Raw genomic sequence first — 27,042 nt, 5'->3', positions numbered from 1 at the left:
GAGGTTGAAATCTGATTCTGAACTACAAAATTTGCTCTATAGCCTTTTCTCATTCCCAGGATGAAGAAAATGTCCAAGCACATCCTCACCATCCAGCTTTCTTTGGAAATAAGCCTTAACCCTCACTTTGGACAGAGAAATCAAGAACATTGAGGAATCTCTGAAGCCAATGCCTGTGATATCAAGGTAGGAGCTCAAATTTCTTCTCTTTGGGCCACAATTGCCCAAATGGATGGTGAATACCAATATGACTATTTTAATGATGAGAAATGTCCCTGGAAACGTTCAAGGCCATGTTGGATGAGGCTCTGAGCAGCCTGATCTAGTAGAAGATGTCCCTGCTCCTTGCAGGGGAGTTGGACTAGATGAACTTTGAAGGTCCCTTTCAACCCAAACCATTCTATGATTCTATGATTCTAAACCCTTACGCAACCCCCTAGAATTGTAGAAACCAGAGAACTGTTAGCTGCGACAGTAGCAGGGTGCTGAGAATCAAGCAGGATTGTGCCCATAGCTCAGTTCAAAAAAATGTGGCAGATTAATAGGCGTAATCAAGACTGACGTTGAGTAAGAGGCAAGAACGACTAATCAGATGCTAACTTAGCTGATGCTGGCATTACTGAAAGCCTGGGGGCATAGTCCAAGGATAAAAACATAACGTCTTATCTATCCAAGGAGTCATTTGTGCACCACTAGTTATAACACGTTCTTAAAAAAGGAAAGAAGGAAAAAAAATATCTATGGCACATGAAATTATTTTATGTCCCAGAAATGATAAGAAAATAAAGCTAAGTGTTCCTGCACCCAATCTTTATAGGGTAAAAGCCTATGTGGAGTTAACCCATTGCAATGTAAGTCCCCATGTTGTGGAAAAATACATTAAAAAAAAAAGTTAGACGGGGATGAAATCAAAATAAGTGTATCTAAGACATTTCAAAACCGAATTTTGGCGTATTTCTTGCTATTTGGAGTTTGCTAGGATACAGGGGGCCGCCCTGCTCCTCGGTTCAGTGAGAGTTCAGGCAGTCTGGCAAACTCTTCTTTTGGCCAAGGCTCCTTTTCTGGCAACACATCTCCCTATTTCTCAAGACTCTTCTTTTCCTCCAGGTTCAACAGGATGTTGAACTAGATCTTGCAGAACAGCTCATGGAAAGGAAAGGCCCTCTGACACAAAACAACGTCACTGGAGAGGGAACTGTAATGTCAGGGAGGGCATCTGGAAGGTGAAACCAGGAATAAACCAACCACTTCAAGCAGTATTGCTTTGCATGGTTGTGTTTTATTTCCAGTTATTTGCAGTACAACTCATGAATCTTAACAAGGGAAGAACTTCTGTGCAAAATTCGGTAAATTGAAAAAAAAAACAACAAACCCACAGTCCCGCGGGAAAAAACTGGAATTGTACTTCCATAATATGGGCTTTTCCCAGAAAAGCCAGGCATGGGTCAGTGCAAAATGCAACACCACACATATGCAAGGCAGTCTGCCTGATTGCTTCCAGCCTTTTTGATTTTCATCATTTGTCATGGCTTGAAACCTTCTGCCCTAACAACTCGCAACCACAACCGAGCTCTTTCTCAATGGGAGCTCTGGGATATTGGGAATACCTGGAGTCAGGAGGGAGAAGATGCAGGTGACAGGAACAGTGGGTGGGAGAAGTCACCTCCCCTCTGCCTATGGGGAAGGGTGATACCATGCAGATGACTGTAATGAAGCCTCGTTTTCCCCTTCAAGTAGTACCTCAAGGTGGGATCTGATGTGCAGCACTGTTGGTGTCTCATGGCAAGGCCTCACGTTCTCAATGCTGACCTACCTTGATGATCTTCAGCCAGTGAGGACATTGACTCATTGTCTTCACCAGCTTCAAGTGACATCATTTGGTCTTTTCCCAAGGGCTGGTAGCCGAGCAAGGTGACATCGGCACGGGTGCTATTTGATGTGACCACTGCTTTGCTTTGGAAGAGTAGAGTATGAGCGTGAACGCCTCTCCGCAGATCTTTTCAAAATGTTTGCGCAGGAACAGCCATAAAATGGGCTGTATTGACCTGAAGATGCAATCCAAGTCGTTTGAGTCTAGGCCTTATCTACATCATATTATCAGGACCGAGAGAGCACAGATGCACCCCGGGAAGGGAGGGGATTGTGTGCGCGAGAGGGAACGGCTTCGTCCCTTCTCTCCTGGCACGGGGAGGGGACTGCGGGCAGAGCTGGGTAATGATTTGTCATCGCAAGGGCTGGGGTGTCTCTCTCTGCAGAGGAAACCTTGGCCGTGATTGACAGCAAGGCTGTTTTTTTCCGCTTCCCTTGCTGTTGACAAGTAATAATGAAGCTCTGTCAGTCCATCATGGACATGGATATGCCAGATTATGTCGACTCCTTGGACTCATCTTATACCATGCTGGAATTTGACAACCTTCGGGTGCTCCCAAATAACACCGGTGAGATTTCTGTTTGCTTCCTCTCGAATAACCTCCACTACATTTGTTATAAGCTGAACCCCTAGGAAAGGCAGGTAGGAGGTGTGGGGCAAAGGGTAGAAGGGGTAATATTTAAGCAGCTGACCTGTCAACTTGTGTCACATCTGCAGTCATGCTTGGGCTGAAATGAGACCCCTTCACGTGCCTTTCCTATTTTGAGTTATTCTTTTTCTCGTTGGGCTGAGCGTCATGTCCTGAAGAGCCCACAAGGTTTTGCAAATGTTGGTAGAGCTCTTTGTGGTATGCCATAGGTTTGTCCCTCTGTATGACTTACGAGAGGAGCTATTACCAATATTTCTTCCTTAAAACCTATGTTTCATTCCCCTGTATGACTTAGATTTGTATGTAACCCTTGAGAAAAAACGCCGTCTGAAATGGCAGTTGTCTATGACTCAGACAATACACCGTATGTCCAATTTAACCTGTTCCTAGGTACTCACATTGAGAAGCAATATCCAAATCATTACTTGCTTTATATATTTTTCTGGCTACCAAGATGGTCTAAAAGGCTTTGCAGCGCACAAAGGACTTGGCGGTGAGGCGTGAGTGTTTATGCGCAAAGACTTCCGCTTTGTTCACAGGAGTAACTCGTATTGCATGACATTTAGGTTTTGAGTAGCCAAAAGTGCTCTGACAAAAAGTGAACACTCTTCTGTGAAATTAACTGCTCGCTGTGTGAAAAACAAAGGATATTTTAGTCACTTAGCATGAAAGCAATCATGTAACCAAATGAGGTTCCAATGTTAGCAGTGCCTTTGGAGGATTTTGGCAGCGTTTCTTGTAATTTGTTAAGAAGCTTAGTGAAACTAAGATGGGATTTTCACAGTCTCACGTTTGTTCATTAGCTGTCTCATCGAAAGAAATCAGAGTTTCAGCAGGGCTATCGTCTACAAAATAAAACTATTAGACTTATTATTGTGGGACATGGAGTGATGTCAGGAGACAAGTAAAGTTAAAAGGCCCAGAGAAATTTGGATTGAAAGTTGTCTTTAAGAAAAGCTCTATCTATCCTCACATAAAGAATTTTCAATATATTGTTGTTTTTTTTTTTTGCCAGCTCCAGATAGACTGGATCTTATTTCTTATTCTTGCAAAAAGCTTTCCATCTGCCATCCTGCTCCAGAAATGTTATTTAAGACAGATGTTTCTCTTTGTCACTTGCTGCTGAACAACAAGATATTTTTTACTTTTTTGAGTGGTACAAGTTTCCTCAAAATTCAGTATAATTTTGCAAATTAACTACAAAACCTGTTTGGGGCTCTCTGTTGTTTCATGCAGTGGAACTGACAGGTTGAGGTTTTTTTTTCTGAAGTTTATCTAGATCAGTATTGTGTTATTTGTCTAGCTGTTAATGAGTAACTGGTTCTCTCAGGAACTAGCTGTTTTGAAATTAGCTTGTTTGTCTTGGGTAAGTGTCCTCTTCTACAGTTTGTAAAAATAACTTCAAAAAAGACCTGAAATGTCCATGCATGGAAATATATTGTGAACCAGCTGAGTTCAGTTCCCATAGGTAACTCAAAATAACAGTTCACACAGATGCTCTGTAGTTTCAGAAATATTTTTAAGATGGATAGAATTAAAAAAAAAATCTCATTATAGGTATTTTTAAAATGTTGTGTTTTAATCTGTATCTTTCCCATTATGCAAGACGAGTCTGTGTTACTTCCCCTACTAAATCTAACAGAGGTTTTGTCCTCTATAAAGACAAACAGGAAGGGGGGCAATTTTTATTTTAATGGACTCCAGATTGTTTCTTACCTTCTGAACAATTCTAAAAGTGAAAATAACAATATTTTCAAATATGGTCACGCTTTCTTGAAATCAGCTGCTTCCGTCTTTGGAATATAATTTCATCAAAATTTTGGGTTGATTAATGTTATGGAGCACTTCTGGTGCTAAGCTTTCTGCTTCAGGAAGCTGCTGTCATTTTGAGATTTGCCTAGATGTATATTTTGGATTTTCTTCCTGTAAGTTGCTCATAATTTGCCAAATATTTTGAGACTAATTCAAAAAGAAGAAGAGAATCCATTATAGGAGTGGAGGAGTAGTATAAAAAAAATTGTCTGTTTTAAACAGAAAGAATGGCAAAAGGAAATGAACAAAAATCAATGCTGATCCTGTCTTTCCTTTGTAAAATATGTGTTGTAACTGCAGAAATTTTCCCATTCTGTACAAACTAGTTTCCTTTACCTTGGCTGGCATTACAAGCCATATTCTCACTTGTTTTTATGTTCTGTTAATACCCATTTCCTCACACTCTTGTCGGCCATTTTGCTTGAAATATGAAGCATTATTGAAATATTGCACTATGTAGTTGCGTGTTGGTGAATGCTTTCTCCCACAGTGCTGCTCGTTTTCCTGTCTCAGCACTCAAACGCTGATCCTTGGGACTTTGGCACAAGGTTGGTGAAACACCTTTCCCAGCCCCGCTGCAGTCTGACCCAATTCAGACCACAAAAAAAGCCATCAAAGGTATTTTGACAGTGACCATCCCTCAGGTTGCGTGCATGCTTGCAAGGAGCTCTGGCCTTTTTGGCTGGTGTCTTTGTAATTGTTACTGAAGGATTTGGGAACACTAAATGCTTCATATCCCCAAAACTCCCCCTCTATTTGCTAAAAGCTGATATAGAGTGTGGCTGACCTGCACATGGCCAGGGCTTCAGTGCTAGCCTCCATCCAGCCCTACATTTGTATGCACAGGTTTCGCAACGACGGCTTTGGCCATCAAGTTTGACTGTGTGTCCATGCCCTAAATCCACATTTGTGACCTCTTTACGGTCTAGGCCAGCATGTGTAATTCAGGGATTTGTTAGGTGCAAATGATGTGTACCAGAGTCACTAGCCAAGACTGGCTTGCATTTCTGGGTAGATGAAAGCAAAAGCCATTCTGGAAAGTATTGCAAGGTAATTCTCCTAAACAACGTGCATCTAGAAGAGATGTAGCCAGTAACATAACTGAAAGGAAAAGCAGCAAAGAGGTCTGCAGTGGTCAGATACCGTGCAGAGCTCCAGCTCTGTATGGAAGCCAGGTACCATTCCCCAGCAACATCCTCACTGAGACCATCCTCCCTGTTATTTCTTATCATTGCAGAACATGGCATCTTCATTTCAGCTCTTGTTAGGTGGCAGTAGGTAATAAAAATTTGCATGCATTTCAGTTGCAAGCTTAGTTGACCCCAAAGCTTGTGAAGCCACTTGGTGACTCCCTTCAGCATTAGGGAGGCTGTGGTTCCCAGTCTGCATGCTGCTTACATATAAGTCACACAAGATGGTTGAAACTACAGATTTTTCTTCCAGCGAAGCCCAGGACAGTCCTAGTGAGGAGTCTGGCCACAACCATGGGTCTTCAGCTCAGCCTTGAGACCCATGCAAGGTCAAGATGGGTTATAGTCTCTCTTGAGGAATGTAATCTGTTGCATCTCTGCAGGAGAAATTTCAGACGCACAGTGACATGGCTCTGAGCATCTGTCTCCGGGGTGGTGAGGACCGTTGTGAGCTTGTTTCAGTTGTGAACCAGCCAGACTTTGACCAGATCCATCCTAGAAGCGCTCGAGCCCATCTCAGCATGGTGCCGAGCTCCAGGTAGCAACCCCTCTAGAGAGGCACAACATGGTAACTGATGCTCTGAGCAGGTTATCACCTTGTGTCAGGCAGGGCTGAAGCAAACGGTCTACAGTTTTCAGCTGATTTCAGAGGCAGACAACTGTGCTGGAAGGGATCCTGGCTTTCTTCTGCCTTTCTTAGCAGTGATCAGTCCAGAGAAAACCCAGATATTCCCCAAATACTGGGTAGGTTTGAAAGCCACATTGAAACAATCTTCTGATGCAGGCGGTATTGGTTCTGCCTTTGCTCTTCTCTGAGCTAATTCTCATTTGGAACTCACCATTAGTTGGTGACAGGATTTTGAAATGGAAATTTATCATCATAATTAACATGTAGACACTGGCTTAAGGCTTTCCTTTTTTTTTTTTTTAATTTCTACTCACATTCAACCAAGTTGAAGAGAATACGTGGCTACCTAACAGGGACTGAACTTTTAGCTATGTATCTGCCCTACTGAGTTGAGCCCCTCAACTTAGCTGTAGCTCAGGGGCTTGTCTATGTTTTCACCAATACAAGTGAGGGCAAAATTTGGTTTGCTAACTTCTATGGACCCTCACTTGTTCAGTGCTGATGGTCCTTCCACCCATAATGCTTGGTTTGAGGCCAGATTATTAATTTCTTCCTTACATCAGCAAGCATCTCCTCACACGTCCTACTGACATAAGGGAAAAAAGTCTTCTCTGGAGAGTAAAAGCTTCCCAGCGTCAGGGACGTTTTGCCATCTGGTGCCAGCTGAAGGATGAAGGGTCCATTGGACCAAACTGGATGACCTCGGCTTGATTCCTCTGAAGCCAACAGAGAAAGCATGAGTGCAGCGAAAATTTGCCTTCTTATCTTTATTTTTGTTGTGCAATTTTTAAAATGGAATCCAGAACACTCAATGCATTTGTTTATGGTCATACGTTCCTTCAAAAAAAAATAGATGGAGCAACAGATGCACAAATGTTTAGCACTACAGTTACCCTCAAAGGAGTATTCTAGTACAGCTCATTTGCTGCTGAGTTATCAGGCTAAATAAAATGAAGAATCAATGTAAAAAAAAACCTAAAAATCAATGTAAATTACCATTAATCACCTCTGACACAGACAATGTTCCCAAAGGACCCAAGTGCCACTTACTGACAAATGTCAGAGCTGGGAGCATCTTACGTGGGTTTTGGGAACAGGTAAATCTCAATTCCTGTCATTATGATGTAAGAATGATTTTGATGTTGTCATTCTTTCTTGTCATGTTGCTCCCATCTTGCTACAACACACTTATTTATTCATCCATGCGTTAGAAGGCGAAATATAGATCAAAAGGGGTTTTTTTTTTGAGGGGGTGAAAGGAAGTCTGACCTTTGCATTTGTGAAGTCTTTGCTAAAAATGTCTTAGTCTTAGCTTTAGCTAAAAAACTCTCCAGTTTTTTTAAAAATTAAAGCTTTATTGGCTTTTTTTGGCTTTTGATTACAATTTTCACTGCACGGCAAATATTTCCACTGTAAGTTTTTTATATGTATTTGTATACAAAAATAGCCCTCCCTCTCCCTGTATATATACACGTTGTGTGGGGATTGCTCAAAGCTATTTTTATGAGTTATGTATTACAAAACCTTCTCTAGACTGTCCAGATCAGGTGCCAATTCCTCCCCTTTGAGTAATTTTCTCTAAGATTCACCGTTGCTCAGCAGAACAGCAGCTGAGCTTTCCTTATCAGCGCCTGTCTCTTCTGCGAGGCAGGATGTGTCTTGTCCTGGAGACTTTGCCGAGGTCACAGTAGTGAAGAACACGCTCCCAGAGGTGCGATAAATTCATAAAACTGTCCTGCAGTGAGTGCCCAGGTCAGGACAGACTCCACAAACATTCCTCCCCTCAGCGAGATGTAAACACTGTCATCTGCATCTTCTCAAGTTCTCAAGTGTCTCCTTTTTTTTTTTTTTTTCTTCCCCAAGCTGTGCCTCAAATTAGGAGGATGGAGAGGGCAGCGAGGCTGGTGGTTAAGGCCAAGGGAGAAGCTTAAAGGGGAGTTTTCAGCAGTGTATACACAGGCCAGGCAGGGGCAGAGCTATTCCTGCCCCAAATGAGTGGGTGCAAACAGAGGACATGACAGAGGGCATTCATATGACCTAATTTTAGGTCTCTAATTTAGGTCAATCTTCCTGCACCCCTCTACTGCTTTCCAGTGGAAAGCAATGAGCCTCTTCAGAGCAGGAACCAGGCTTAGGAGAACCACAGTGAGACCAGTGGAAGCTGCTGCCTCTGTCATCTTCTACTTATCCAAGTTAATGATGTTCTTTCCACTGCCTTCTGTGGGCACCAGCTTTGAACCACGTTCTCCGGGCACCTAACTGGGGAGGTGGCTCCCTGTCCCTGCAAAGCATGTATCTCATGTCCAGGTAAGGCTCCTCTGCATCTGTCAAGAAAAGTAGTGGTAATTGTTAAATTCTCATGAGCACGTTGGGTTATGCAGCTTGAAATCTCTCTGTTCACTGAAGCAAAGGAAAACCCCAATATCAGAAGAAAAGTGACAGAGTTGAGGTTGAGAAGAGCGTGACCATCAGGCTGGAGGCTTTTCTAGCAACACATATCGTGTATGCACACGTGTGTGGGGCTGGCTCAGTGTGTGCTTTGCTTAAAAAAAAAAAGCAACTTGCTGTCAGCCAATTCTGGTTTCCACCACAGAGGGGTCAAATTGTTACTGTTCTCTGCCCACAGAGGCTATCGCAGCTGAATCAGGAAACACCAACCTGCTCACCAATGGCATCAGCTCCCTCTGCTCCATCTGTGGGGACCGGGCCACCGGCAAACACTATGGAGCATCCAGCTGCGATGGCTGCAAAGGCTTCTTCAGGAGGAGCGTCCGCAAGAACCATGTCTATTCCTGCAGGTACTTGCCCCTTCTGTGATAAATAAGTACAATTTATTGATGCTGTAAATAATTTGGGGTGGAGATAAGGTTGTACGACGGGGCCCCTATCCCAAATGTTGACTTGCCATGCCATGTTTCTGGCTGGAAGACAAGGAGTTAAGTCCTATCTCATCTTGGACCCTGACACCTTTTGTGACACCGAGCAATCCATGTCACGAGTTCGCCGTCACTGCTTTCCCCAGGGTGTAAATCTAGGGAACCTTATAGACCTGAGGTTTGGCTGGGGTCTATAATGCATAAGTACAGCTTCTGGGTGTGAAGTGACACCACCACCTTATCACCAGTCAAGGTGGCAAACGACCAAAGCTCCAGAGATTTCATCTCAAGCAGTGCTTCTTCATTTTCCCGGCAAAAAGCAACAAGCATCCAAGAACCTGCCACCTCCAAAGCCTCCACCTCCCCCACAGTGTCTACATTTTTGTTTTGAAATCATTAAACTATGTATGCTGACATGTCACTGATGATTTTACAATCATTCTGAGAACCTAGCATGGACCGGTGATAATTCACGTCCACTTTGGCACACAGGTACGTGTTTGAGAGAATTTTTTTTTTACCAGGAGGAGCTACAAATTAAACAGCAGCTATCTTGGTTGACCTTAGAAAAATGGTGTTTATTTTAGCACAAGAGGAAGGGGAAAAAAAATCCTGACTACACCCAAGCACTTAATCGCTAATTAAAACCTGGAAGTTTTCTTTTATTCCAGAGCTCTTCTCCCTGTAAGGGTGTTCCAATTTTTCACAATGTGAGTCAGCCTGTTTGTTTAAAATTCTCCTGGGGTCCTTATCACTCCAGGACACACCAGCCATGAAAGACACCCAGGGTGACAGCAGTGTCTACCCGCACAATGCCCATCCCAGGAACGGTGGGATCCCTGCAGGAGAAGGCAACAGCTCCTGCTGATTTCTTTGAAATTTCAACTATCGGTCTCCTGGAAGCGGAGTTGTTGCCCCTCCTCAGGAATCTATGAGTCTCTGCGATATTTGGCAGCTCAGGGAAGATCCACAGCATGGAAGCCAAGCAAATGGCAAATGCTCGCTTGTCTAGAAACCCTTATTTGGTGAGCCGCGCTGTATTTAGCCCAGCTCGGAGCTCTGCTCTTTGTCACAGACGTGAATTCCTTGGAAAGTCTTTGGGCCTTTGTACCTCTGGCTTTTTACCAGTCTGGGAAAGTACCTCAGCTTTTGCAACCTAGTGATGGTCCTGGAGCAACCTACGTTGTCTCCTCTCTGCGTGGCAGATTCCTCTTTCACCGCTTCACACACTGTGGCAAGAGCTGCCAGGTCTATGTGGGTCATCCCTTGAATGGCACAGAGGTTCCTAAATCCCCTGTTGAAATTAATAGGAATTAGGAGACCATGTGCCTCAAAACTAGGCTGCAGACACAAGAAAGCTTGTGGTCCGTAATGCCATTATTCTGTGCAAAGCAGGACAGTGCTAACAAGCAGAATCTCATGAGCCCCGACGCCAAACACCCCATAACTGTCTGATGGAGAAGGAGTCCCTACAGCAGCACAACTTGAGTCACAGTCACGCTTTCACAGCCCAAACCATCACAGTCCTTGCAGGGTGGGTGGTCTGAAATCAGTGCAGTCCCAGTTGGCAGGAACGCCGTTGGAAATAGATGAGGAATGGGGCCAAGCCAAAGTTGATTCAATTCATTTCTTGCAAACCTTTGACTCTTCTCTAGGTTCATGCAGTGTGTAGGTCAGTGGGGTCTGGTGCTGTGTTTGGGGCTGCTTGGGGTGAGTGGGGTGCAGATGCCAGGCTGGTTGCTCCATGTTTTATTTCCCACCTCCTCCCAGGTTCAGCCGACAGTGTGTGATAGACAAAGACAAGAGGAACCAGTGCAGGTACTGCAGGCTGAAGAAGTGCTTCAGAGCTGGCATGAAGAAAGAAGGTAGGTGCAAAGAGACACTTCAAAACTGCCTGCTGCTACCTCTGGCCCTACTCCCACAGCAGTGTGGTGGAGAGCAGCAGCAGCCCTGACCCGGGGAGATGATGATCATGTCTTGCAGTGAGAGACTTCTTATTGTTGAAGCTGAAAGCCCCATTTCCTGTCTTACCAGATGGGAATTTTGATTAAAGCCTTGTGACAGTATTTGCCCATCCTGCCAGGCTGGTCTCTTTGGAATATTTTTATACTGGGAAAGAGATGGGCTTCCTCATGATTTCTTTGGTCTCTTAAGTGCTTCACAACAGCACTCCCCTGCTACATACCTGCTAGTGCGACTCCTAATCCCAGCTGTGACAACCTCAATGAGGACCTGCCGTCCTCAGTCTCATAAATGCCAACAGTTGACCACTGCAGAGTGATGTTTGGTCACTTGGCTGATGCTCATGTAGCTTGGTGCAACCCTTGGGGCAAAGTACAGCCTGAATGTGATGCCTTACGGTGTGAGAGGTGTTCCTTCTTGGCACAGGGCACACAGATATTGCTCCAAGAGGCAGACAACTCCTGTGTCCCCCCAAGCTGGGACTTGAGTCAGAGTCAAACCCTTTGGTAGTGCTGTCCTCATGGTGGCTATAGCACGACTTGGTGGCTATAGCACGACTATAGAGCCACTATCAACACCAGTAATGAAGGGACAATCCAATGTTGGCCGATGCCTTTTGTCACACTTCACATTGGTGGTGTCACTAGGGAGATGGAGCGTTGCAGAGCATTTGGGTACCAAAGACTGTTGGGAAGTGCCCTTCCACCACACTGAAGGAAATATGAAGTGTTACAGTGCCTAATGCTAAGGAACTTGAGTGTTTCTTTCCACCCCACAGTGTTAACCACTCCCTACCCAAGGGGTGAAATCATGGTCCCACTGAAACCAAGTGGAAATTTGTCTCTGATTTCTGGTAATTCATAAGATTTCACTGGTGATGAAAAAATCTTTCCAACCTTCTGACCATATGTTTTCCTGGAGAACAAGGGTGTCTTGAAATTTGGCATAACTCATGGATGTGGCAAAAGTGCCTGGTGGTTTAATTTAGGAGAAACGGAGTCAATACAGCAGATGAAAAAAAAATAGCTCTCAAATTACTAAAGACCGAAGCTGATCTGGTCAGTTCTAAATGGGGATGGAGCCAATTGTTGATGCAGCAAGCTCCAGAGCTTGGAAAGGCTGAAATCTGGTTATCAGCTCCATTCTTTAAGCTGAAGCATGATTTTTATTGGTTTTATGGCAAAAGTTATAAAACCTTGGCTCATGCCTTCGTTATTGATTGCAGCTCAATGGAAGATGACTCATTTCAAGTTACACATAGTCACACTCTTTGAAACTTTTTTATGAGTGCATAGTCAGGTGCTCGTGTGTTTGGTAAGGAAGATTTTAAAGCACCTTGAGCAACTGCTTTGCAGGAGTTAGCTTAGCTGACCAGAGCTGTATCCGAAACATGAGTGCAGGACTGTGAAAGAAATTTTCTTGCACAATTGTGTGCACAAAAAGAACACAGTTATTTGCTTTAGGGGGGTTCTAGATTAATATTAAACAGTATTGCGAAGCATTGGGGAAAAAGAGAAGCCATGTCTTGGGACAGAGCAGTGTGAGCATGATACAAATGTTTGTGCATAATTTTTTTGGTGGTGTGCACTGATTCACGTTGGGAAACCACAGCTGTGACATCCACACTCAAAGTGTCCCATTGTCCCAGCACTGGCATGCCAGAGTTGGGCACGCTTTTTCTCTGGCACATCCCTTTCCAGCCAGCCCATATAACAGCAATCAGACTTTCCAGGGTGTGGTAATAGCGTTGTTTATTCACAGCAGAGGGGAAGAAGCTGGAAACGGTCCTTTTCCCAGCCTGTCTGTGACAATACACCTGGGGTGGGGTTCGCAGGGTTGTGTCACCCTCGCACGGTCCCCACCGCTGACGTCCCACTGACCACAGCGCTCGACGGATGCGTGCGCAATATTGGAAAACTTGCCATTCCCCAGCAAAACTAACAGATAAACTGGAATTTTAGATCCAGAGTGATATTTTTCTGATCTTCCTGTGTTGTAAGATGTGATGTGACACTTTTGGATTTTTTTTTCTCTCTTTTTTCTCCTGTTGGAAACAATTCTAGTGCATGAGAGATTGAGAGGGGCTGTATTATCTGGCCTGCTAGAAAGGAAATTTCTGCCTAAAAAAAAAAAAGCTATATGATGCAAATACTCAAGTTAGTTAGCTTTAAACTGGACGTTTATAGGGGCAGGAGTGTTGCGCAGGGCTGAGCATCTCAGCACGGGCTGGTCCTGGGAGCACAGTGCAGTCGGGCTATAGGTCGACTACGGGTTTGGGGCAACTGGGCAGGGGTTGTTGAGAAAAGCATCAGTGGGGTCCTTCAGATTGTCTTGTTTGTGCCCTCTGAACTCGATCCTGCCTTCGGAAAGGACCAGGACTGTCCCACACATGAGCCCTGTGCTTCCAGGCTTGTGCGTTGAGGTGGGATCCAGGCTCCATCGGTGCCAGCGAGAGCAAGAAAGGGCCAAAACTTGAGTCTTGTGGAAAGTACAGTCCCTAGATTTCCTAGAAATTAGCTCATTCAGAAACACTCCTATCCCAATTTCATTTTTGCGATCAATAATTCACTTTAATAACTACAAGTAAACAACCATTAAAGTTGAGATGAGGGGAGAGGAAAAGGCTTGCTTCAACACAAACCCTTTCTTCTCTTCTGAAATGCCACTATGATCAGGATTGTAGATTTTTGCAGGAAATTCATTCCTTTATTCTTGCTTTGTGGTTGAGGCTGGCACTGTATCGCAGGGTGGTCTGGGTGTTTCAGGGATTTTCTGGCTGTTCTCTCTGATTTTCTTTGCACAGGAGAAGGTTCAATTTCCATTGTTTTGCACAATGCTACCAGACAGGTTTTTGGTCACTACAACAGCATCAGTGGATGAGGAATGCACCAGATACTTAAACATCCAAAGAAAACAGCAGGATACTATTTTTAGCACCTTACCGAGATCGTGTTTAACCTTGAATAAATTAGCAGGATGTGATTTTTCAAGGGAGTCAGGTCACCAGCTCATCTGGAGCTGAGCGTCTGAAAACTTGGAAGCCTTTAGAAATGCCAGCACTGCACTGCCAGGATTCAGTTTGCTGGTGGAAAGAAAAAAAAAAAAGAGGGGTTAATATTTAACCTCTCATCCCCTTTAAAGTAATTTATGAATGTGCGTGAACTCCTTTAGTTTTATGCAGAACTAAAAAGAATGATTGTATCACTTAGGGCCACAACGCAGTGGGAGGATTTGAGGCAATTTTTTATTTGTTTTTGTTAAATTGGACAGGTTTATAGGACAGTTTTATTAGTGTTTCACAGGACTTCTATCTCGTTTCATACCTTTTGTTTGCACATCTCTTCTGCCAGCTTTTAGAAGGCCGAGACTGGTGTTTATTGCAGAGATGGACAGAAAAGTTAAAGGATCTTCCCCACTTTGTGATAGTCATAAATCATGCCAGGAGCCAGTGAAATGATTAAATGTGCAGGTACCATTGAGATTTATTTCCAAATAAAATATACCACACCTACAAAATCAGAAGTAGCTTGGGGGAAAAAATATCATTTGTGAATATAAATTAATCAGGCAGCAGAAGGGGTAAATCTGTTGGCGGAGAAACACAGTGAGTGCTGGTGAACGCTGGCACCGTGCTGGGGCACTCGCACCTCCCTCCTCCTGCTCTGTCTTTATGCCATTTATAAACACATTTCCAACCCCACTGGTGTTAAATGAGGATGTTTTTAGTGGAATAGTGGTGGAAATGGTAACTCCCAGGCAGGGCTTTAACCTCTGCCGTTACGGTGGAAAGTTACTGCTGTGCTGCTGTCCCGTTCCAGTCAATGCCCGTGCCCGTATTCACTGGACTCCCCGGAGGTTCCTCATCCCAGGTTCTGTACCTACGTGGCAAGGCAGCAAGGACAAAATGTTTGGGAAACACGGGTTTGTTGCAATCCCACAAACACGCCGCTGTTTGCTCAAGGGCTGCTGTGCGTGCTCCGCACCCTGCCCGGTCGCCGACATCCTTGATGTGCTCACAGCAAAAGGGCCCAGGCTTGCCCTGAATAACAAAACCCCTCCAACAGCTCCTCTACATCAGATGGGGAATATATTTATTTTCTCCTCTGCTTCCCACAGTCAGGACATGCTGTGGCTGTGGACAGCTCCCCGTAGGGAGATGCGGGCACCACCTCGCCCTCTCTCCCCTTTCCCCTGGGGAAAGCCCCGCTGTCGTAGCCAGCAGCATCGCGGGGACTCGCTCCCGCTGACGTCCCCTCGTGCGGGGCTGCGGTGGCCCTTCCCACTGCTCATCGGCTTTGGGAACTGCAGCACGGCGCAGAGAACAGGATTAGAGGAAAAAAAAATGGGCAGGAAAAGCTTTTGCCAGGCATGTACTGGGAACAGTAGTCCCTGGGAGACAGTGGGATCCAGCACTGGGGTTTTAGCCTTTCCCGCAAGTTTGCTGAATTTTATTGACTGCAAAACCAAGATCACGGCTAAGCGCAAGCGCCCTCCATGCCAGCGCACCGCTCGAGCCCTCCCGGTGCCCCACCACCAGTGGCCTATCCCTTCCCTTTTACAAGCACAATAAATATAGCCATATAATTACCACACAGCACTAGATTAATTTTTGTGGCGGGTAAAACATTAACCCCCTTTTGTATCTACTTCCATCACATCTCGGGTACTTTCAGCGATAACGCCCGAATCACCTTGAGAAAGTCAGGCTGTACCATCCACTTACACTTGGAGATCGAGCTTATCAGAGCATGAGGGAAGCGCTGAAATATGTGCCATAAAAGGACTGGGGACAAAAACAGGCTGAGGCTTCTTAAAGGAGTCTGTCATCAGGACTAGGACCAAGTCTACCTGGGTTTGTAGGACTTACATAAAATAAGATGTGTAACTCGGTTGGAAAGGCAAAATTTGTACCTTTTCTTGTAAGTAGGCATAAAGAGCCCCATCACCTCCAGAGAGCTACTTAGGGGAGCATCTGATGTGAAACCAGGCATTGAAGATTGAGTGGGGACTTTCCAAGGTCAGTGGTGAAATGGGCTCAGGTGGGCTTGTCTCTGCTGTTGCTCATTTTTTTGGTGTACCAAAAAAAAAGCCATGAAGGATTAATCTATTCTGAAGATTAATCATAGATTATGGTTCCTAAAACCACCTTCACCTTCAGACTGGTGGGGATCCTCGGCTGAACAGCCTTTTCCATCATCCCACCCTTCCATAGGGTGATGTCTAAGGTAGGTTAGCGAGCTGTAGTTGTTTCTTTTCTCTAAACTGCCTCTGTGTAGTATCCATAGCCTGAAAAGTCTCCAGTAATATGTACGTGTGTTGGGTCTTCTACAAATCAGCGTACCCATCCAGCCCCTTGTAAGCCATCCAGGCAAAGCTGGCTCTGAGGAGCAAGATGGTTTTGGGGGCTGGACCCCAGCAGACACCCCCCGAAACACACCCAGCTCAGCAGCGAGGGGGTCCCAACTGACGGCAAGGCTGAGTTCCAAATCCTGAAAATAAACGCTACGCTCCTGACGATAACGGGAGACACTGATTTTTGTCACTGTTTCTTGTTTTCTGCCCTTTCAGAAAAGGCCGGTTAGGAAAACTGAGCAGTGGTTGGGCCCGAGCTGATGAAAAAAACCCCAACCTCCCCACCCTGCGTGTGAAACAATTCCCACGTCTCCTCCTGTGCGCGAATTCGGAGAAACGTGCCCCGTGCAGAATGGTGCTTGCTCTAAAGCAAGGCCCAGCAGTGAGGCAAAAATCTTGAAAGAGCAATGGCAAAATGATTTTGCTGGCTCTGCAAAAAAAAAAAAAACTGCTGGGAAAATCTTCTCCGGTGGCCACTTTTGAGACAAAACTGCACTGTTTCACATCCAAGGGGTTAAAACAGAGCGAGTTGCGCTTTGGCGGCCGCGTCTGAGTCATCGTCCCTAAATAAAACCAAAAGGAGCCTGGAATCGCTGTACGGAGGAGGAGGGATGTGCTGCATTATCACCACATGCTAAATCTTCCCGCTGCCTCTGCCTTAAGGCCCTGACAGTCGCCTTGCTGAGCTGTACGTCGCCAAGATGTACGAGCCGTCAGGAAAGCGCTGAGCCTGCACTCAGGCTCCTTCCTCCAGCCCGGTGTGGGCTTAGGGGAGAAACTAACAGGGAGAGCGAGGCTGGACTAAGTCTAAATTCTGGGTTTTTTTTTCCTCTGTGGCTGTTTTACTTGATGGCTGCAGTGGAGGTGGGTCAGTTCTCAGACCCTGTGTTGCAAAAATAAGCTGCTGAAGTGCAATAAATCCCTCATGTTCAACATGCAGGGCTGGCGGAGCATGAGGCTAGATGTGGCTCGTGCTTCAGGTGAAAGGATGGTTTAAAGGGTGGAATGGACTTCAAAGAAATCAGTGTTTTTCTTTTTTTTTTTTTTTCTAATTCACCATGGCATGGCCATACCTTTCTGTTTGCAAAAAGCCTGCATCTCCACTCTGCTCTGGTCACTACCAACAGCGTGTCCAAGGCGCGTGGTACCACTGTTATTAACAGTTCAGGACACTCCAAGCTAACGTGCAGCAGTGATTTGCACAGGGTGCCAGCAGAGCTGGAGACAAACTCTGGCTGGGTTTGTTTTCTCAGCCGTGCGCCGGCATTGCCGTCAGGGTTAATTACAGCCTGGTTGAAACCAAGGGAACGGTTTTAAGGGAGAATTGGTGAATTTAAGCTTCCTTTCTTTGGAGCTTTCTTAACGAGTTGACTCTTCCTGCTCCACATGAGAGGTGGAGATGTCCCCTGGGGACCACCACCTGTGATGCTGCAGGGGCAAGGGATGCTTCAAGGCTGTGTTGAGGTGAGATCAGAGGATGACTTTTCCAGTGCTGCCATAAGACGTGATGCAACCTCAAGAGCATCCTGCTGTACCCAGAGCTCAGGGGAGGAGTCCTCAGGGTAGACGTGGCAAAAAGGGTGTTGGAGGCCAGGACTCCAGAAGTGTGAGTGCATTGCCAGGCAAAAAGGGTCAGCATCAAATCCCCAAACTCCCCCTGAGCTGCACCAAACCCAGTGGGACCAGCTAACGTCCTGCAGATGTTGCTCTGATTACCAAATGGCCTTATCTCCCTCTGTTGCTCCTCTTCTTGGTCTTCTCCCTCTCTGCTGGTCTTTTCTTCTCCCTAGCGACCTGTTTAATGTTATTCCAACATCTAACAAGAGTGGAGGATCTTACAGGCACCAAAGCCCCATCCAATCCTGTTTGGGGACTGCAAGTAGCAGCAGCCATCGGTTGCGTGGGAAGTTTCTTGCTAACACAGCCACTGCACGCTCTCATTTCAGCCGTGCAGAACGAGCGCGACAGGATCAGCATCCGCAGGAGCAGCTACGAGGACAATGGCTCTCTCTCCATCAACGTGCTCACCCAGGCTGAGGCCATGGCGCAGCAGGTACGAAACGCGGGGACAACTCTCTAGATGAATACTGGACTTCAACAATTTGATAGGGGATCGTGAATCCACAAAACCAACCAGGGCTGGATCTTTTTGTGCCCTTGGGTGGCTCTTGCACAAAGCCACATGGAAGAAAATGCATTAGAGACATATCCAAAGGCAGACAGCAAAAAAACCCTTGGTGCGTTATCAAGACAGCATCTCCTGCAAGGAGCAGATGCAGTCTCTGGTGTGTGAGATGCAAAGCTGAAATTCTGAGGGCTGAGGGATGTGGCAGACCCCGGGGTCCCCTCTGCCCCCAGTCTAAATTGTTGTTGCACCCCTAAAAACTCACTGCATTTCAGGCAGAAGGTTATTTCTCCTTGCTGCACACTCTGTCCTGCTCAGAACATAACGTTCCCATCATGACTGATTATGTATTTTCTTGCAACTTCTTTACCAGGGCAGCAATTTTAGGGGAGAAAAATAAAGCTAATAACATTGCCGGGTTTCAGCTAACGCTGATTGCTTTCGCATTTCATGTTCCGCAATGAGTTTCACCCTGCATGTCCTTTAAATTTTTATGCAAATATCCTTTCTCCACCGAAACATACGGTCCAGATGTTGCGTATTACATGCAACAGTGCGTCTACTTCCTCTTTGAAAATTATTGTTTTTTAACCCTCTCCCCTCTGCACAGCTTGTTAGAGATTGAAACAAGGGTTTGTGTCCCAGAGAGCTGTCTGGGGCAGAAGGCTGGGTGCATTTGGCTGGTTTAAGGGATTGATGGGGAGCTGAGAACCAGGGCTGCTGGCTGCTGCTGGGAATGGAAATATGAAGCAGATTTTTGTCCTGAGCCAGCCTGGAGAGTGGGGAAGGAGGCGGAGGAGGGCGGGGTGTCTGTTGGGACTGAGCACCACCTCGTGGAGGCTTTGCCATGGGCTGTACATTGGACAGTATGCACTGCTGAGCAACCAAGGGTGCGATCCAACGGCCAGCATCTTCTCAATGACCTGAAGAGCTTAACGTCCATGAATGCTCCCCATGTTGTCAAAAGAATCGTTGCTGAACAGCACAGATCCGGTCCCAATGCAACCGGGTTGTTTCTCTTTCAGTATTCATCACCGAGTCCGGTGCACAGCGCGGACATTGCTATGAAGAAGGTTGCGACCATCAACGATGTGTGTGAATCTATGAAACAGCAGCTTCTGGTGTTGGTTGAATGGGCAAAATACATCCCGGCGTTTTGTGAGCTCCCGCTTGACGACCAGGTAAAACACAAATCCACAAATCCTTCTTCCCTGCAAACCCACCGCCTTCGATGGGAATTGCCAGCCATACCTTTCAACAGGAGAATCTGACATTAGCATACAGATCACCCTGTGCAGAGCAATAAACTAGCAGGAAAAGAAGAATAATAAAGGACAAAGGATTGATTAAAAATAAGTCCAGTAGCCAAAGTTCCCCAAAAGATAAGAAAGTTGGATACTTCATTCTGTGCAAGGACCCAGTCAAAAAAGCCTGCTTTTTTCCCTTTCTTGATACCTGATAGTTGGACATAAAAGCCATTTATTTCCTAAAAACTCAAATTACTCAAGCCCATCTTTGTTCCCTCAGTTTAAAAAAAAAATGTTGTCTTTAGTTTACCATGAATGTAGCACTGCTGAAAAGTGAAGACACACTAATAATTTCTAGCTCTATGTAGTACTTTGTAGATCTGACATATCTAAGCAAACGCCAAATTTGGCTTAGTCTAAACAGCAGCAGCTCACCATTCTGTCCTCTGCTTTTCAAATGTTATATTATTTCTTTTTTTCTGTGCCATTCCCAGGTTGCCTTGCTCAGAGCCCACGCAGGGGAACACTTGCTCCTCGGGGTAGCCAAGCGGTCCATACCCTACACTGATTTTCTGTTATTAGGTAAAGTAGTGAGATACATTCTTCTTATATAATTCATGCACCCAAGTGATTGCCAAGCATCCTGCCTGCCTGAAATCCTCTCTGGGCACGGTCTGCACAGCTGGCTTGAGACTAAGTGCTTGAGAAGGTCTCTGGAGAAAAGTTAAAAGGAGAAAGAACATTCACTGGGTCTTTTACAAATGTTCCCTTACAGCTTTGAAATTGTGGATGAGAAACGGGTGGGATTATTGTTGGAAAAACAAGAATACTGACCTTGAAAGCCACACATTAACGAAAAGAGGGAGGGAGTACTTTGTTTATGAAAAAGAACGTGCCAAAAATAAAGATGCAGCACCACTTGCAAACAGATGCTAGGTATGACAGAGGGTAAACCAGAGCAGAACATGGAGCAGGCTTTGTGTACAGTGTGGCTGCTCCGACTTGTGCAAACAAGATAATTAAGGCCCAAAGAATGAAATCCACAGCTTGTTTCTCAATCGTAGCTCTGAGCATGAAGCTGCACACGGGAAATCTGCTGCACACGGGCACTGGGACTAACTGGCAACGTGCCTTGGGGTAACTTCTGGATGAGACGGTGTCCACAGAGCTAGAGTAAAAAATGTGATGGCGAATTTCTCTTGTCTCCCCAGGGAATGACTTCATCATCCCAATGCACTGCCCAGAACTGGAAATTGCTCGTGTGGCCACCAGAATCTTGGATGAGCTGGTGAAGCCCTTGCGGGACATCCAGATCGATGACAATGAGTATGCTTGCCTTAAAGCCATCATCTTCTTTGATCCAGGTAAGCTTCCTTCCCCACTGCCGAGCATGGGGCTGGGTGACTATTAAGGACACACCTGCCTTTACTGAATTATGCATAAGCGCAGTGAGTCAACTGAGCAGCAGTGTGGAGCGTCCACCAGAGTTCAGAAAGCCGCATTAAAAACCACAGAGCACCCAGAAATATCACGGATGTCTGTTAATGGATCTTGCTGGCAGCCAGGAGCAACTGAGGGCAGGGCTGATCTGCACAGGGTGAACAGGAAAACACACAGAGGCAAAGTAAAGCTTGTTTTTAACATTTGCTGTATTGTCGTTCCACAGGCGCAGGGGTTTCTGCCTCAGCCCAGGTTCCCCCCAAACACTCCTGCAGCACACACAGCATCTCCTCCCGGTACAACGCTCCAGTCCCTTCAGTGGGTACTGCCCTGTGGCTTGGAGAAGAGATGGGGAAACAGTCCCCAGCCCAGAACAACGCCCTTTTGTCTTTGGCACCTATTAGCACGGAGAAATTAGAGTATCTTCCTTTAGTTACTTTTTGCTGTGTTCGCTGCTTTGAGCAAGATAGATATAGGAGTTTTATAGACATCATGAACTTTGGCTCGCCAAAGAGCCTGCTGTAAACCTGAGTAAGGGTGCTATTATCAAACTGAGTTTGAAGAATTACCTTCTCTGCTGATTAGTATCTCAACGAAGCTTTAGATCATGGTGACAGTGAGGCGCTGTGATTTCATCTAAAAGGAAAAAGTGTGAAGCTCTACAGAAATGTGATTTATTAATGCTAACAAATAGGCATGTCCATGGAGTTCCATGCTGACATCCAATAATTTCTCAAGCACTTTGTCTCATCTCTTGGCATGATGATCCCTAAAGCATGGTGCTGGTGTATATTCTTCATAGACAGTGAAAGGAATGGGCCAGTGAGCCAGAAATCTCAGGTTTAAATAGCAGGAGCAGAAAGTTGTAAATCCCAGCACCTCACCCTACCCAGAGCGCACATTTACTTGCTTGAGCAAAACTGGACCAGTGGTCTGTGAAAAACGGATCACCCACAGGTCAAAGATAGGAAATCAAGACAAGAATCTGATGCTGCAGCGGACGTATTCGCAACAGACAGGCACTACACCCGCATGGATGTAGCAGTAGTGGTTCAACTCAGAGTTTTCAGAGGAAAATTCCAGGCTGTTTCCTTGGAATGTCTCAGCTTCTAAATCCTTCCTCTTCACTAACGGCAGTAGCCAGACACAGCCATCTGAAGCAAGCACTTATTTTCTTACTGTTTCCCCTCAAATAGCCCATCCCATGTGAGATCCTGAACAGTGGCAGCCCAGTGCTGATCTGACAGACAAACTTGGAGACTCTGAGAGATAATTTTCAGAAGATCCCTGGCATCTCATCCTTTCCCTCTACAGAGCCTGACTGACAGGGTAACACTTTTTGGTTACACAGCCCAGCAATTAACTTCATTTTTTTCTCCCTCCCAGACTGCAAAGGCCTAAGTGAGCCAGGGAAGGTGAAGAACATGCGCTTCCAGGTCCAAGTCAACCTAGAAGACTACATCAACGATCGCCAGTACGACTCCCGAGGCCGCTTCAGCGACATCCTCCTCTTGCTGCCCCCGCTTCAGAGCATCACCTGGCAGATGATAGAGCAAGTCCAGTTCGTGAAGCTCTTCGGTGTGGCCAGGATTGACAGCTTGCTGCAGGAGATGCTGCTGGGAGGTACAAACCCTGCTGAGAAAGGGCAGCAAAGTTATTTTATTTCAAAGACATGACAGGGCTTTGTGTCTAGGTTTGTCCTTCTCTGGAGGATGTATGGTAGAGAGAACTTGGTTTTGGGAGGAGGGAGATGAAGGCTCAGGGGGAATTGCAGCTTGGACGTGTGTCCTTCTCCCTCCAGTCCAACCCCCAAGCCATTTCTTTCCATCCTATCTCTGAAAATCTGACTCAGGGACAATTTTATAGAAACAACTACACTCTGCGGTGCTTTACACCAGCCGGGCGCTTGAGTTGTAGGCACCCTACCAAACCAATGCAGTTTGCAAGGCGACAACATGTTGGTTTAGCAATACGTAAAACCCTGGTAAGAGCAGTAACACACACGGAGGCAGATGAACAGTGCAGTTGGTTATTAGCTGAAAGCCCAGCTATCCTGGGGAGTTGTCCCTAGACAGCGAGGAGGCTGAGAGCAAAGAGGACAGTGGAGGAGGAAGGAAGCAAAGACGAGCCAGGACATTAAACCCCCGCCCACTGCGGTTCCCACATTCTCTGAAAAAAAAAGTGACTTGACCCAGAGCATCTGGCTTCTTGGTAACTATGCAAAGAATGATTTCTTTTCCCACTTCCACTGCAGGAACCACCGTTGATCTCCAGTACCAGTCAGGACCTCCCAACCTCGACCTGGAACCACTGCCAGGACATGTCCTCCCAAGCAACATGAGCTCTGTCATTCACACCGTTCCAGACCGTACGTGTCCATTTTTATGCTATCAGAGTCTGCATAATGAAGGACAGGAGAAGCAGTTAAGAAAAAGACCGTTAGGTTTACTGAGATATTTAAGCATGACTCGTGAACCAGAGTTCACAGCCCCCCCCCTTGCTGACCCCTTCACATGCTTCCGAGGAGAAGAGGAGATTTTAACGTAACAGCATGGCCCAGAGGGATTGTGAGATGCTACTTAACATGATAAGATCTTAAAAAAAAGAAATCAAGATTGGTGACAGCATGTTTCTATGAACGCAGGCAGCACTGGGAAACACCACAAAGCAGCACACAGTTATTAGTGGCCAGAGGTTCCCTACGTGAAGTGTGTTGGTTGCTGTCAAGCAGAACACAATATGACCTGAACACAAGACTGTCTTCAACCACTCTGGGCACAGCTGCTAGGCAATGGCTATTTGTTAGGGCACTTATCCACTGTGGCAGCAAATGGACCATGCTAGTAAAAAAAAAAAAAACCAAAAAAAAAAAAACCAAGTAGAACACGAGTTGCAATTTACCGACCGCTGCCATGTAATCACAATGTCTTGCACACACAGTCTCCTTCTGCCAGCTACTCTTGTACCATATTTTGCTGTTTCTCAGCCATGTAAACGGTGGTATCATGTATTTTAGCTTTCTTTTTTTTTTTTTTTTAAAAAAAAAAAAACCACCCAAAAAAACCCCCCCACCTTGCAGTCAGGGAGATTAGAGAGATGCTGTGTTCTGTAAAGGAAGTGCAGTGGCCAGCAGGTTGAGCTCTCTGCTGTTGAGGAAAGGGAGGATTAAAAACAGGTTGTGGGCACTTCCCAAGTGTAAACCACTGCTAAGAGTTGGTCTGTGCCTACCAGTCCACCCTGTGCCTCATCACAAACCAGGAAGAATAAGCTGGAATATGCCTGAATTTGGGATGGATCCTCCCTGCCCCGTCCCCCAAGCTCCCACTCCTTGGTTCACTGGTTTTATTTGGACACTGCTCTATTGAACAGCATCCAAGTCCATGTTAATTCTGTTTCTTTTCTCTCCCACAGCATCTCCTGAACCATCCCTTCCATCTCCTTCTACAAGCACAGGCAGTGAAGACTATAAACTAGGCTCTAGCGCAGGACCCAACGCCGTAGCGCAGCTCTTGCCTCAGACAGTGATACCCAAGCAGGAGATTTTATAGGGAGAGGTGGAAGGAGAAGCTGGGAGCAATGTGGAAACCATGCTGAAAGTGAACCAGGCCCTTTCTCTTTGCAGAGGCAAAGCACAGCACCTCCCTGCCTGTAGCCGGATCTGGCGGTCACGCTCTTTCCCGGCCGTGAGTCGAGCACCAGCTACCAGACTGCAGCAGGAGCCTCGCCGCCGGGTCTTCCTGCCACCGTCATTTCGCCAGTGATTTGGGTTAATGCTCTTTTCAGTAGGACCAAGACTGTAAGGCCCTTGGAGCAGGGCTTCTGCCTGCATTTGTTATCAACTAGCTCGGTGCAACCGTGACTCTTTCAAAGCCTTCAGCCACCACCTTCATAAAACCAAATGCCTGACACAGCTCCTGGTAATTGCTAATGAGTACTGCACGTCTTGAATCGTCAGTATGAAAAGGTCTCTTCCCATTAAAAATGTAATTACACTCCCGTTCCTCCTGCTGCATGTTAAGCTCTAGGGAGACCATCTTTGTAACCCTTAGCTGGCCAACACTTTCCTATGCCACGCAGCTGTGCCCTATTCCATAAACACCGGCTAATACTTAGAATCATAGAATCACAGAATGGTGGGAAGGGACCTTTCAAGCCCACCCAGTCCAACCCCCCTGCCAGGAGCAGGGACATCTCCAACCAGATCAGGTCACTCAGAGCCCCGGCCAACCTGGCCTGGAATGTTTCCAGGGATGGGGCATCCACCGCCTCTGGGCAATCTGGGACAGTGTTCCACCACCCTCAGTGTAAGAATTTTTTCCCTTGTATGCAGTCTGAATCTCCCTCCCTCTGTTTTAAACCCATGACCCCTCATGCTATCACAACAGGCCAGCTGTATTTAATGCTGGCCAGTTATTATTCACAATCAGGAAAGGCAATATTTTGTTATTTTTCTGTAACGGTATATCTAGAGTCCAGTTGTGAGTAGTTTTATACATCTTTGTAACCCCTGCAACCCAAACTTCAAAGCTCTAAACAGGCAAAAAAAGAGGCAGGTCTCCTGTGAGGCATGTATTTTAAAAACACAAGGTGCTTCTGCACTTACTTAACATAAAACTTAACCACCAGTAGGTGACCAACTATTAAGCATGTTACCATTATTTAAAACAATCCCAATAGGGGACTAGGCAATCTCAAACTTTCCTGAAGCGTGGCCACTGTGGTATGGTGTTTATTGACACAAATTGAACTGACTTAGAAAGCAGACTGCTGGATCTCTGCAAAACTTATGCCCACCTGCATAAAAGTCCAATGATCTGTCAGACAGCTCCTGAGGAGTTACAGGTGGCCACACCGAACAGTAGGACACGATGGAGAATTCTTAGTTCTGCCACATCGCACAAATCTGTCAACCCACACGCATCCCCGTTCATGGCAAAAATGAGACAACATGCCCAGCTACGGCTTTGCGAGGCTTATTTCACTAACGTCTGTGAAGCACTTTTTGATCCTCAGATGGAGGACAGCACAGAAATGCAATCTTATTGATCGAAAGAGAAGTTGGGAAGAGCATCTGAACCTTCATCAAAAGAGGAATACTTTGTTCTCAGGCTACCTTTCGTTTGTTGGGGAGATATTTTAGAGTTGCCATTCTTACAGCACATGAAAGCTCTGATAACCATTGAAGACCGGGTTGAATTTCACCTAGGATCACACTGTTTCATTTTTCTACTGTCTATGATGAATTTGATCTGACATTATATGCTGATAGCTTTGATTTGAAACAGCTATATCTGGAAACTAGGCTGTACTGCAAGCATTCCTGCTGCATGACACATGCAACTGTACTTACCTAACATTGCTTCCAGTTCCTCCATCACAGAGCTTACATTACTTTTCTAGAAATTAAATGTACATTTATACTTACTAATGATAAGAAAATAAATCCATGGGGGAAATAAATTCCATATTCTCATATTTCATATGGACAGCTTGCCTTTTTTTTTTAATTCAAACCCAAGTTTTCAAAAAAAGAATCACCTCTGTCTACAAAGCCCAGCTTTCACTTGAGACTGATGTAATTAACAATCTAAGAAAATAAAATTGTCCATGAACACATAGATCTCAGTCTCCAGTGTTCAGCTAGCCTGGTTAAAGCTTACAGCAAGAATAATTTACCTGTGTTAAGATTAAGGGCCACAACAGATGCACAGCAAAAATCTCTCCCTGTCAAACCCCACTCTAAATTAAACCAATATTCTTAGGCAAACATAAACTTTCATAACCTTAGAAGTTACTGTTTCATTAGATTTCTGCTTTATTGGAATCATGATTTTGTTAACAAAAGAGGTTCAAAACCATCATTTAAAAATGTTTCAGTTGTCTGGCAAAAT

General features: G+C 45.5%; 2 protein-coding genes across 2 annotated transcripts in view; one reads left to right on the top strand and one right to left on the bottom strand.

Annotated features, from left to right (window-relative positions):
• Positions 1-1,850: 1,850 nt before the first annotated feature.
• On the top strand, positions 1,851-26,631 carry LOC104486548 (hepatocyte nuclear factor 4-beta). Its single transcript, XM_086757821.1, has 11 exons — positions 1,851-1,911; positions 2,256-2,438; positions 8,776-8,947; positions 10,796-10,890; positions 18,286-18,392; positions 19,490-19,645; positions 20,206-20,293; positions 20,923-21,075; positions 22,538-22,774; positions 23,406-23,519; positions 24,563-26,631. The coding sequence occupies exons 2-11, from the start codon at positions 2,324-2,326 to the stop codon at positions 24,697-24,699; spliced, it is 1,374 nt and encodes a 457-aa protein (XP_086613947.1). The 5' UTR covers positions 1,851-1,911; positions 2,256-2,323; the 3' UTR covers positions 24,700-26,631.
• Positions 13,888-27,042, bottom strand: part of ZDHHC7 (zDHHC palmitoyltransferase 7) — a 37,042-nt gene continuing 23,887 nt past the window's right edge. Inside the window, exon 9 of the transcript XR_015259975.1 lies at positions 13,888-14,069. The gene's annotated coding sequence lies outside the window, so the exon portion shown is untranslated. The remainder of the gene's footprint in view (positions 14,070-27,042) is intronic.

This window comes from Chlamydotis macqueenii, chromosome 13 (assembly GCF_036417535.1).
Source record: "Chlamydotis macqueenii isolate bChlMac1 chromosome 13, bChlMac1.mat, whole genome shotgun sequence".
NCBI lineage: Eukaryota > Metazoa > Chordata > Aves > Otidiformes > Otididae > Chlamydotis > Chlamydotis macqueenii.
Note: the sequence above shows the minus strand (reverse complement) of the source record. Positions and strands in the feature narration are given on the sequence as shown.

Coding starts and splice junctions, on each gene's coding strand:
- LOC104486548 (XM_086757821.1), top strand. CDS start 2,324: ATGAAGCTCTGTCAGTCCATCATGGACATGGATATGCCAGATTATGTC. Junction 8,948..10,795: donor AACCATGTCTATTCCTGCAG/GTACTTGCCCCT, acceptor ACCTCCTCCCAG/GTTCAGCCGACAGTGTGTGA. Junction 22,775..23,405: donor GCAGGAGATGCTGCTGGGAG/GTACAAACCCTG, acceptor CTTCCACTGCAG/GAACCACCGTTGATCTCCAG.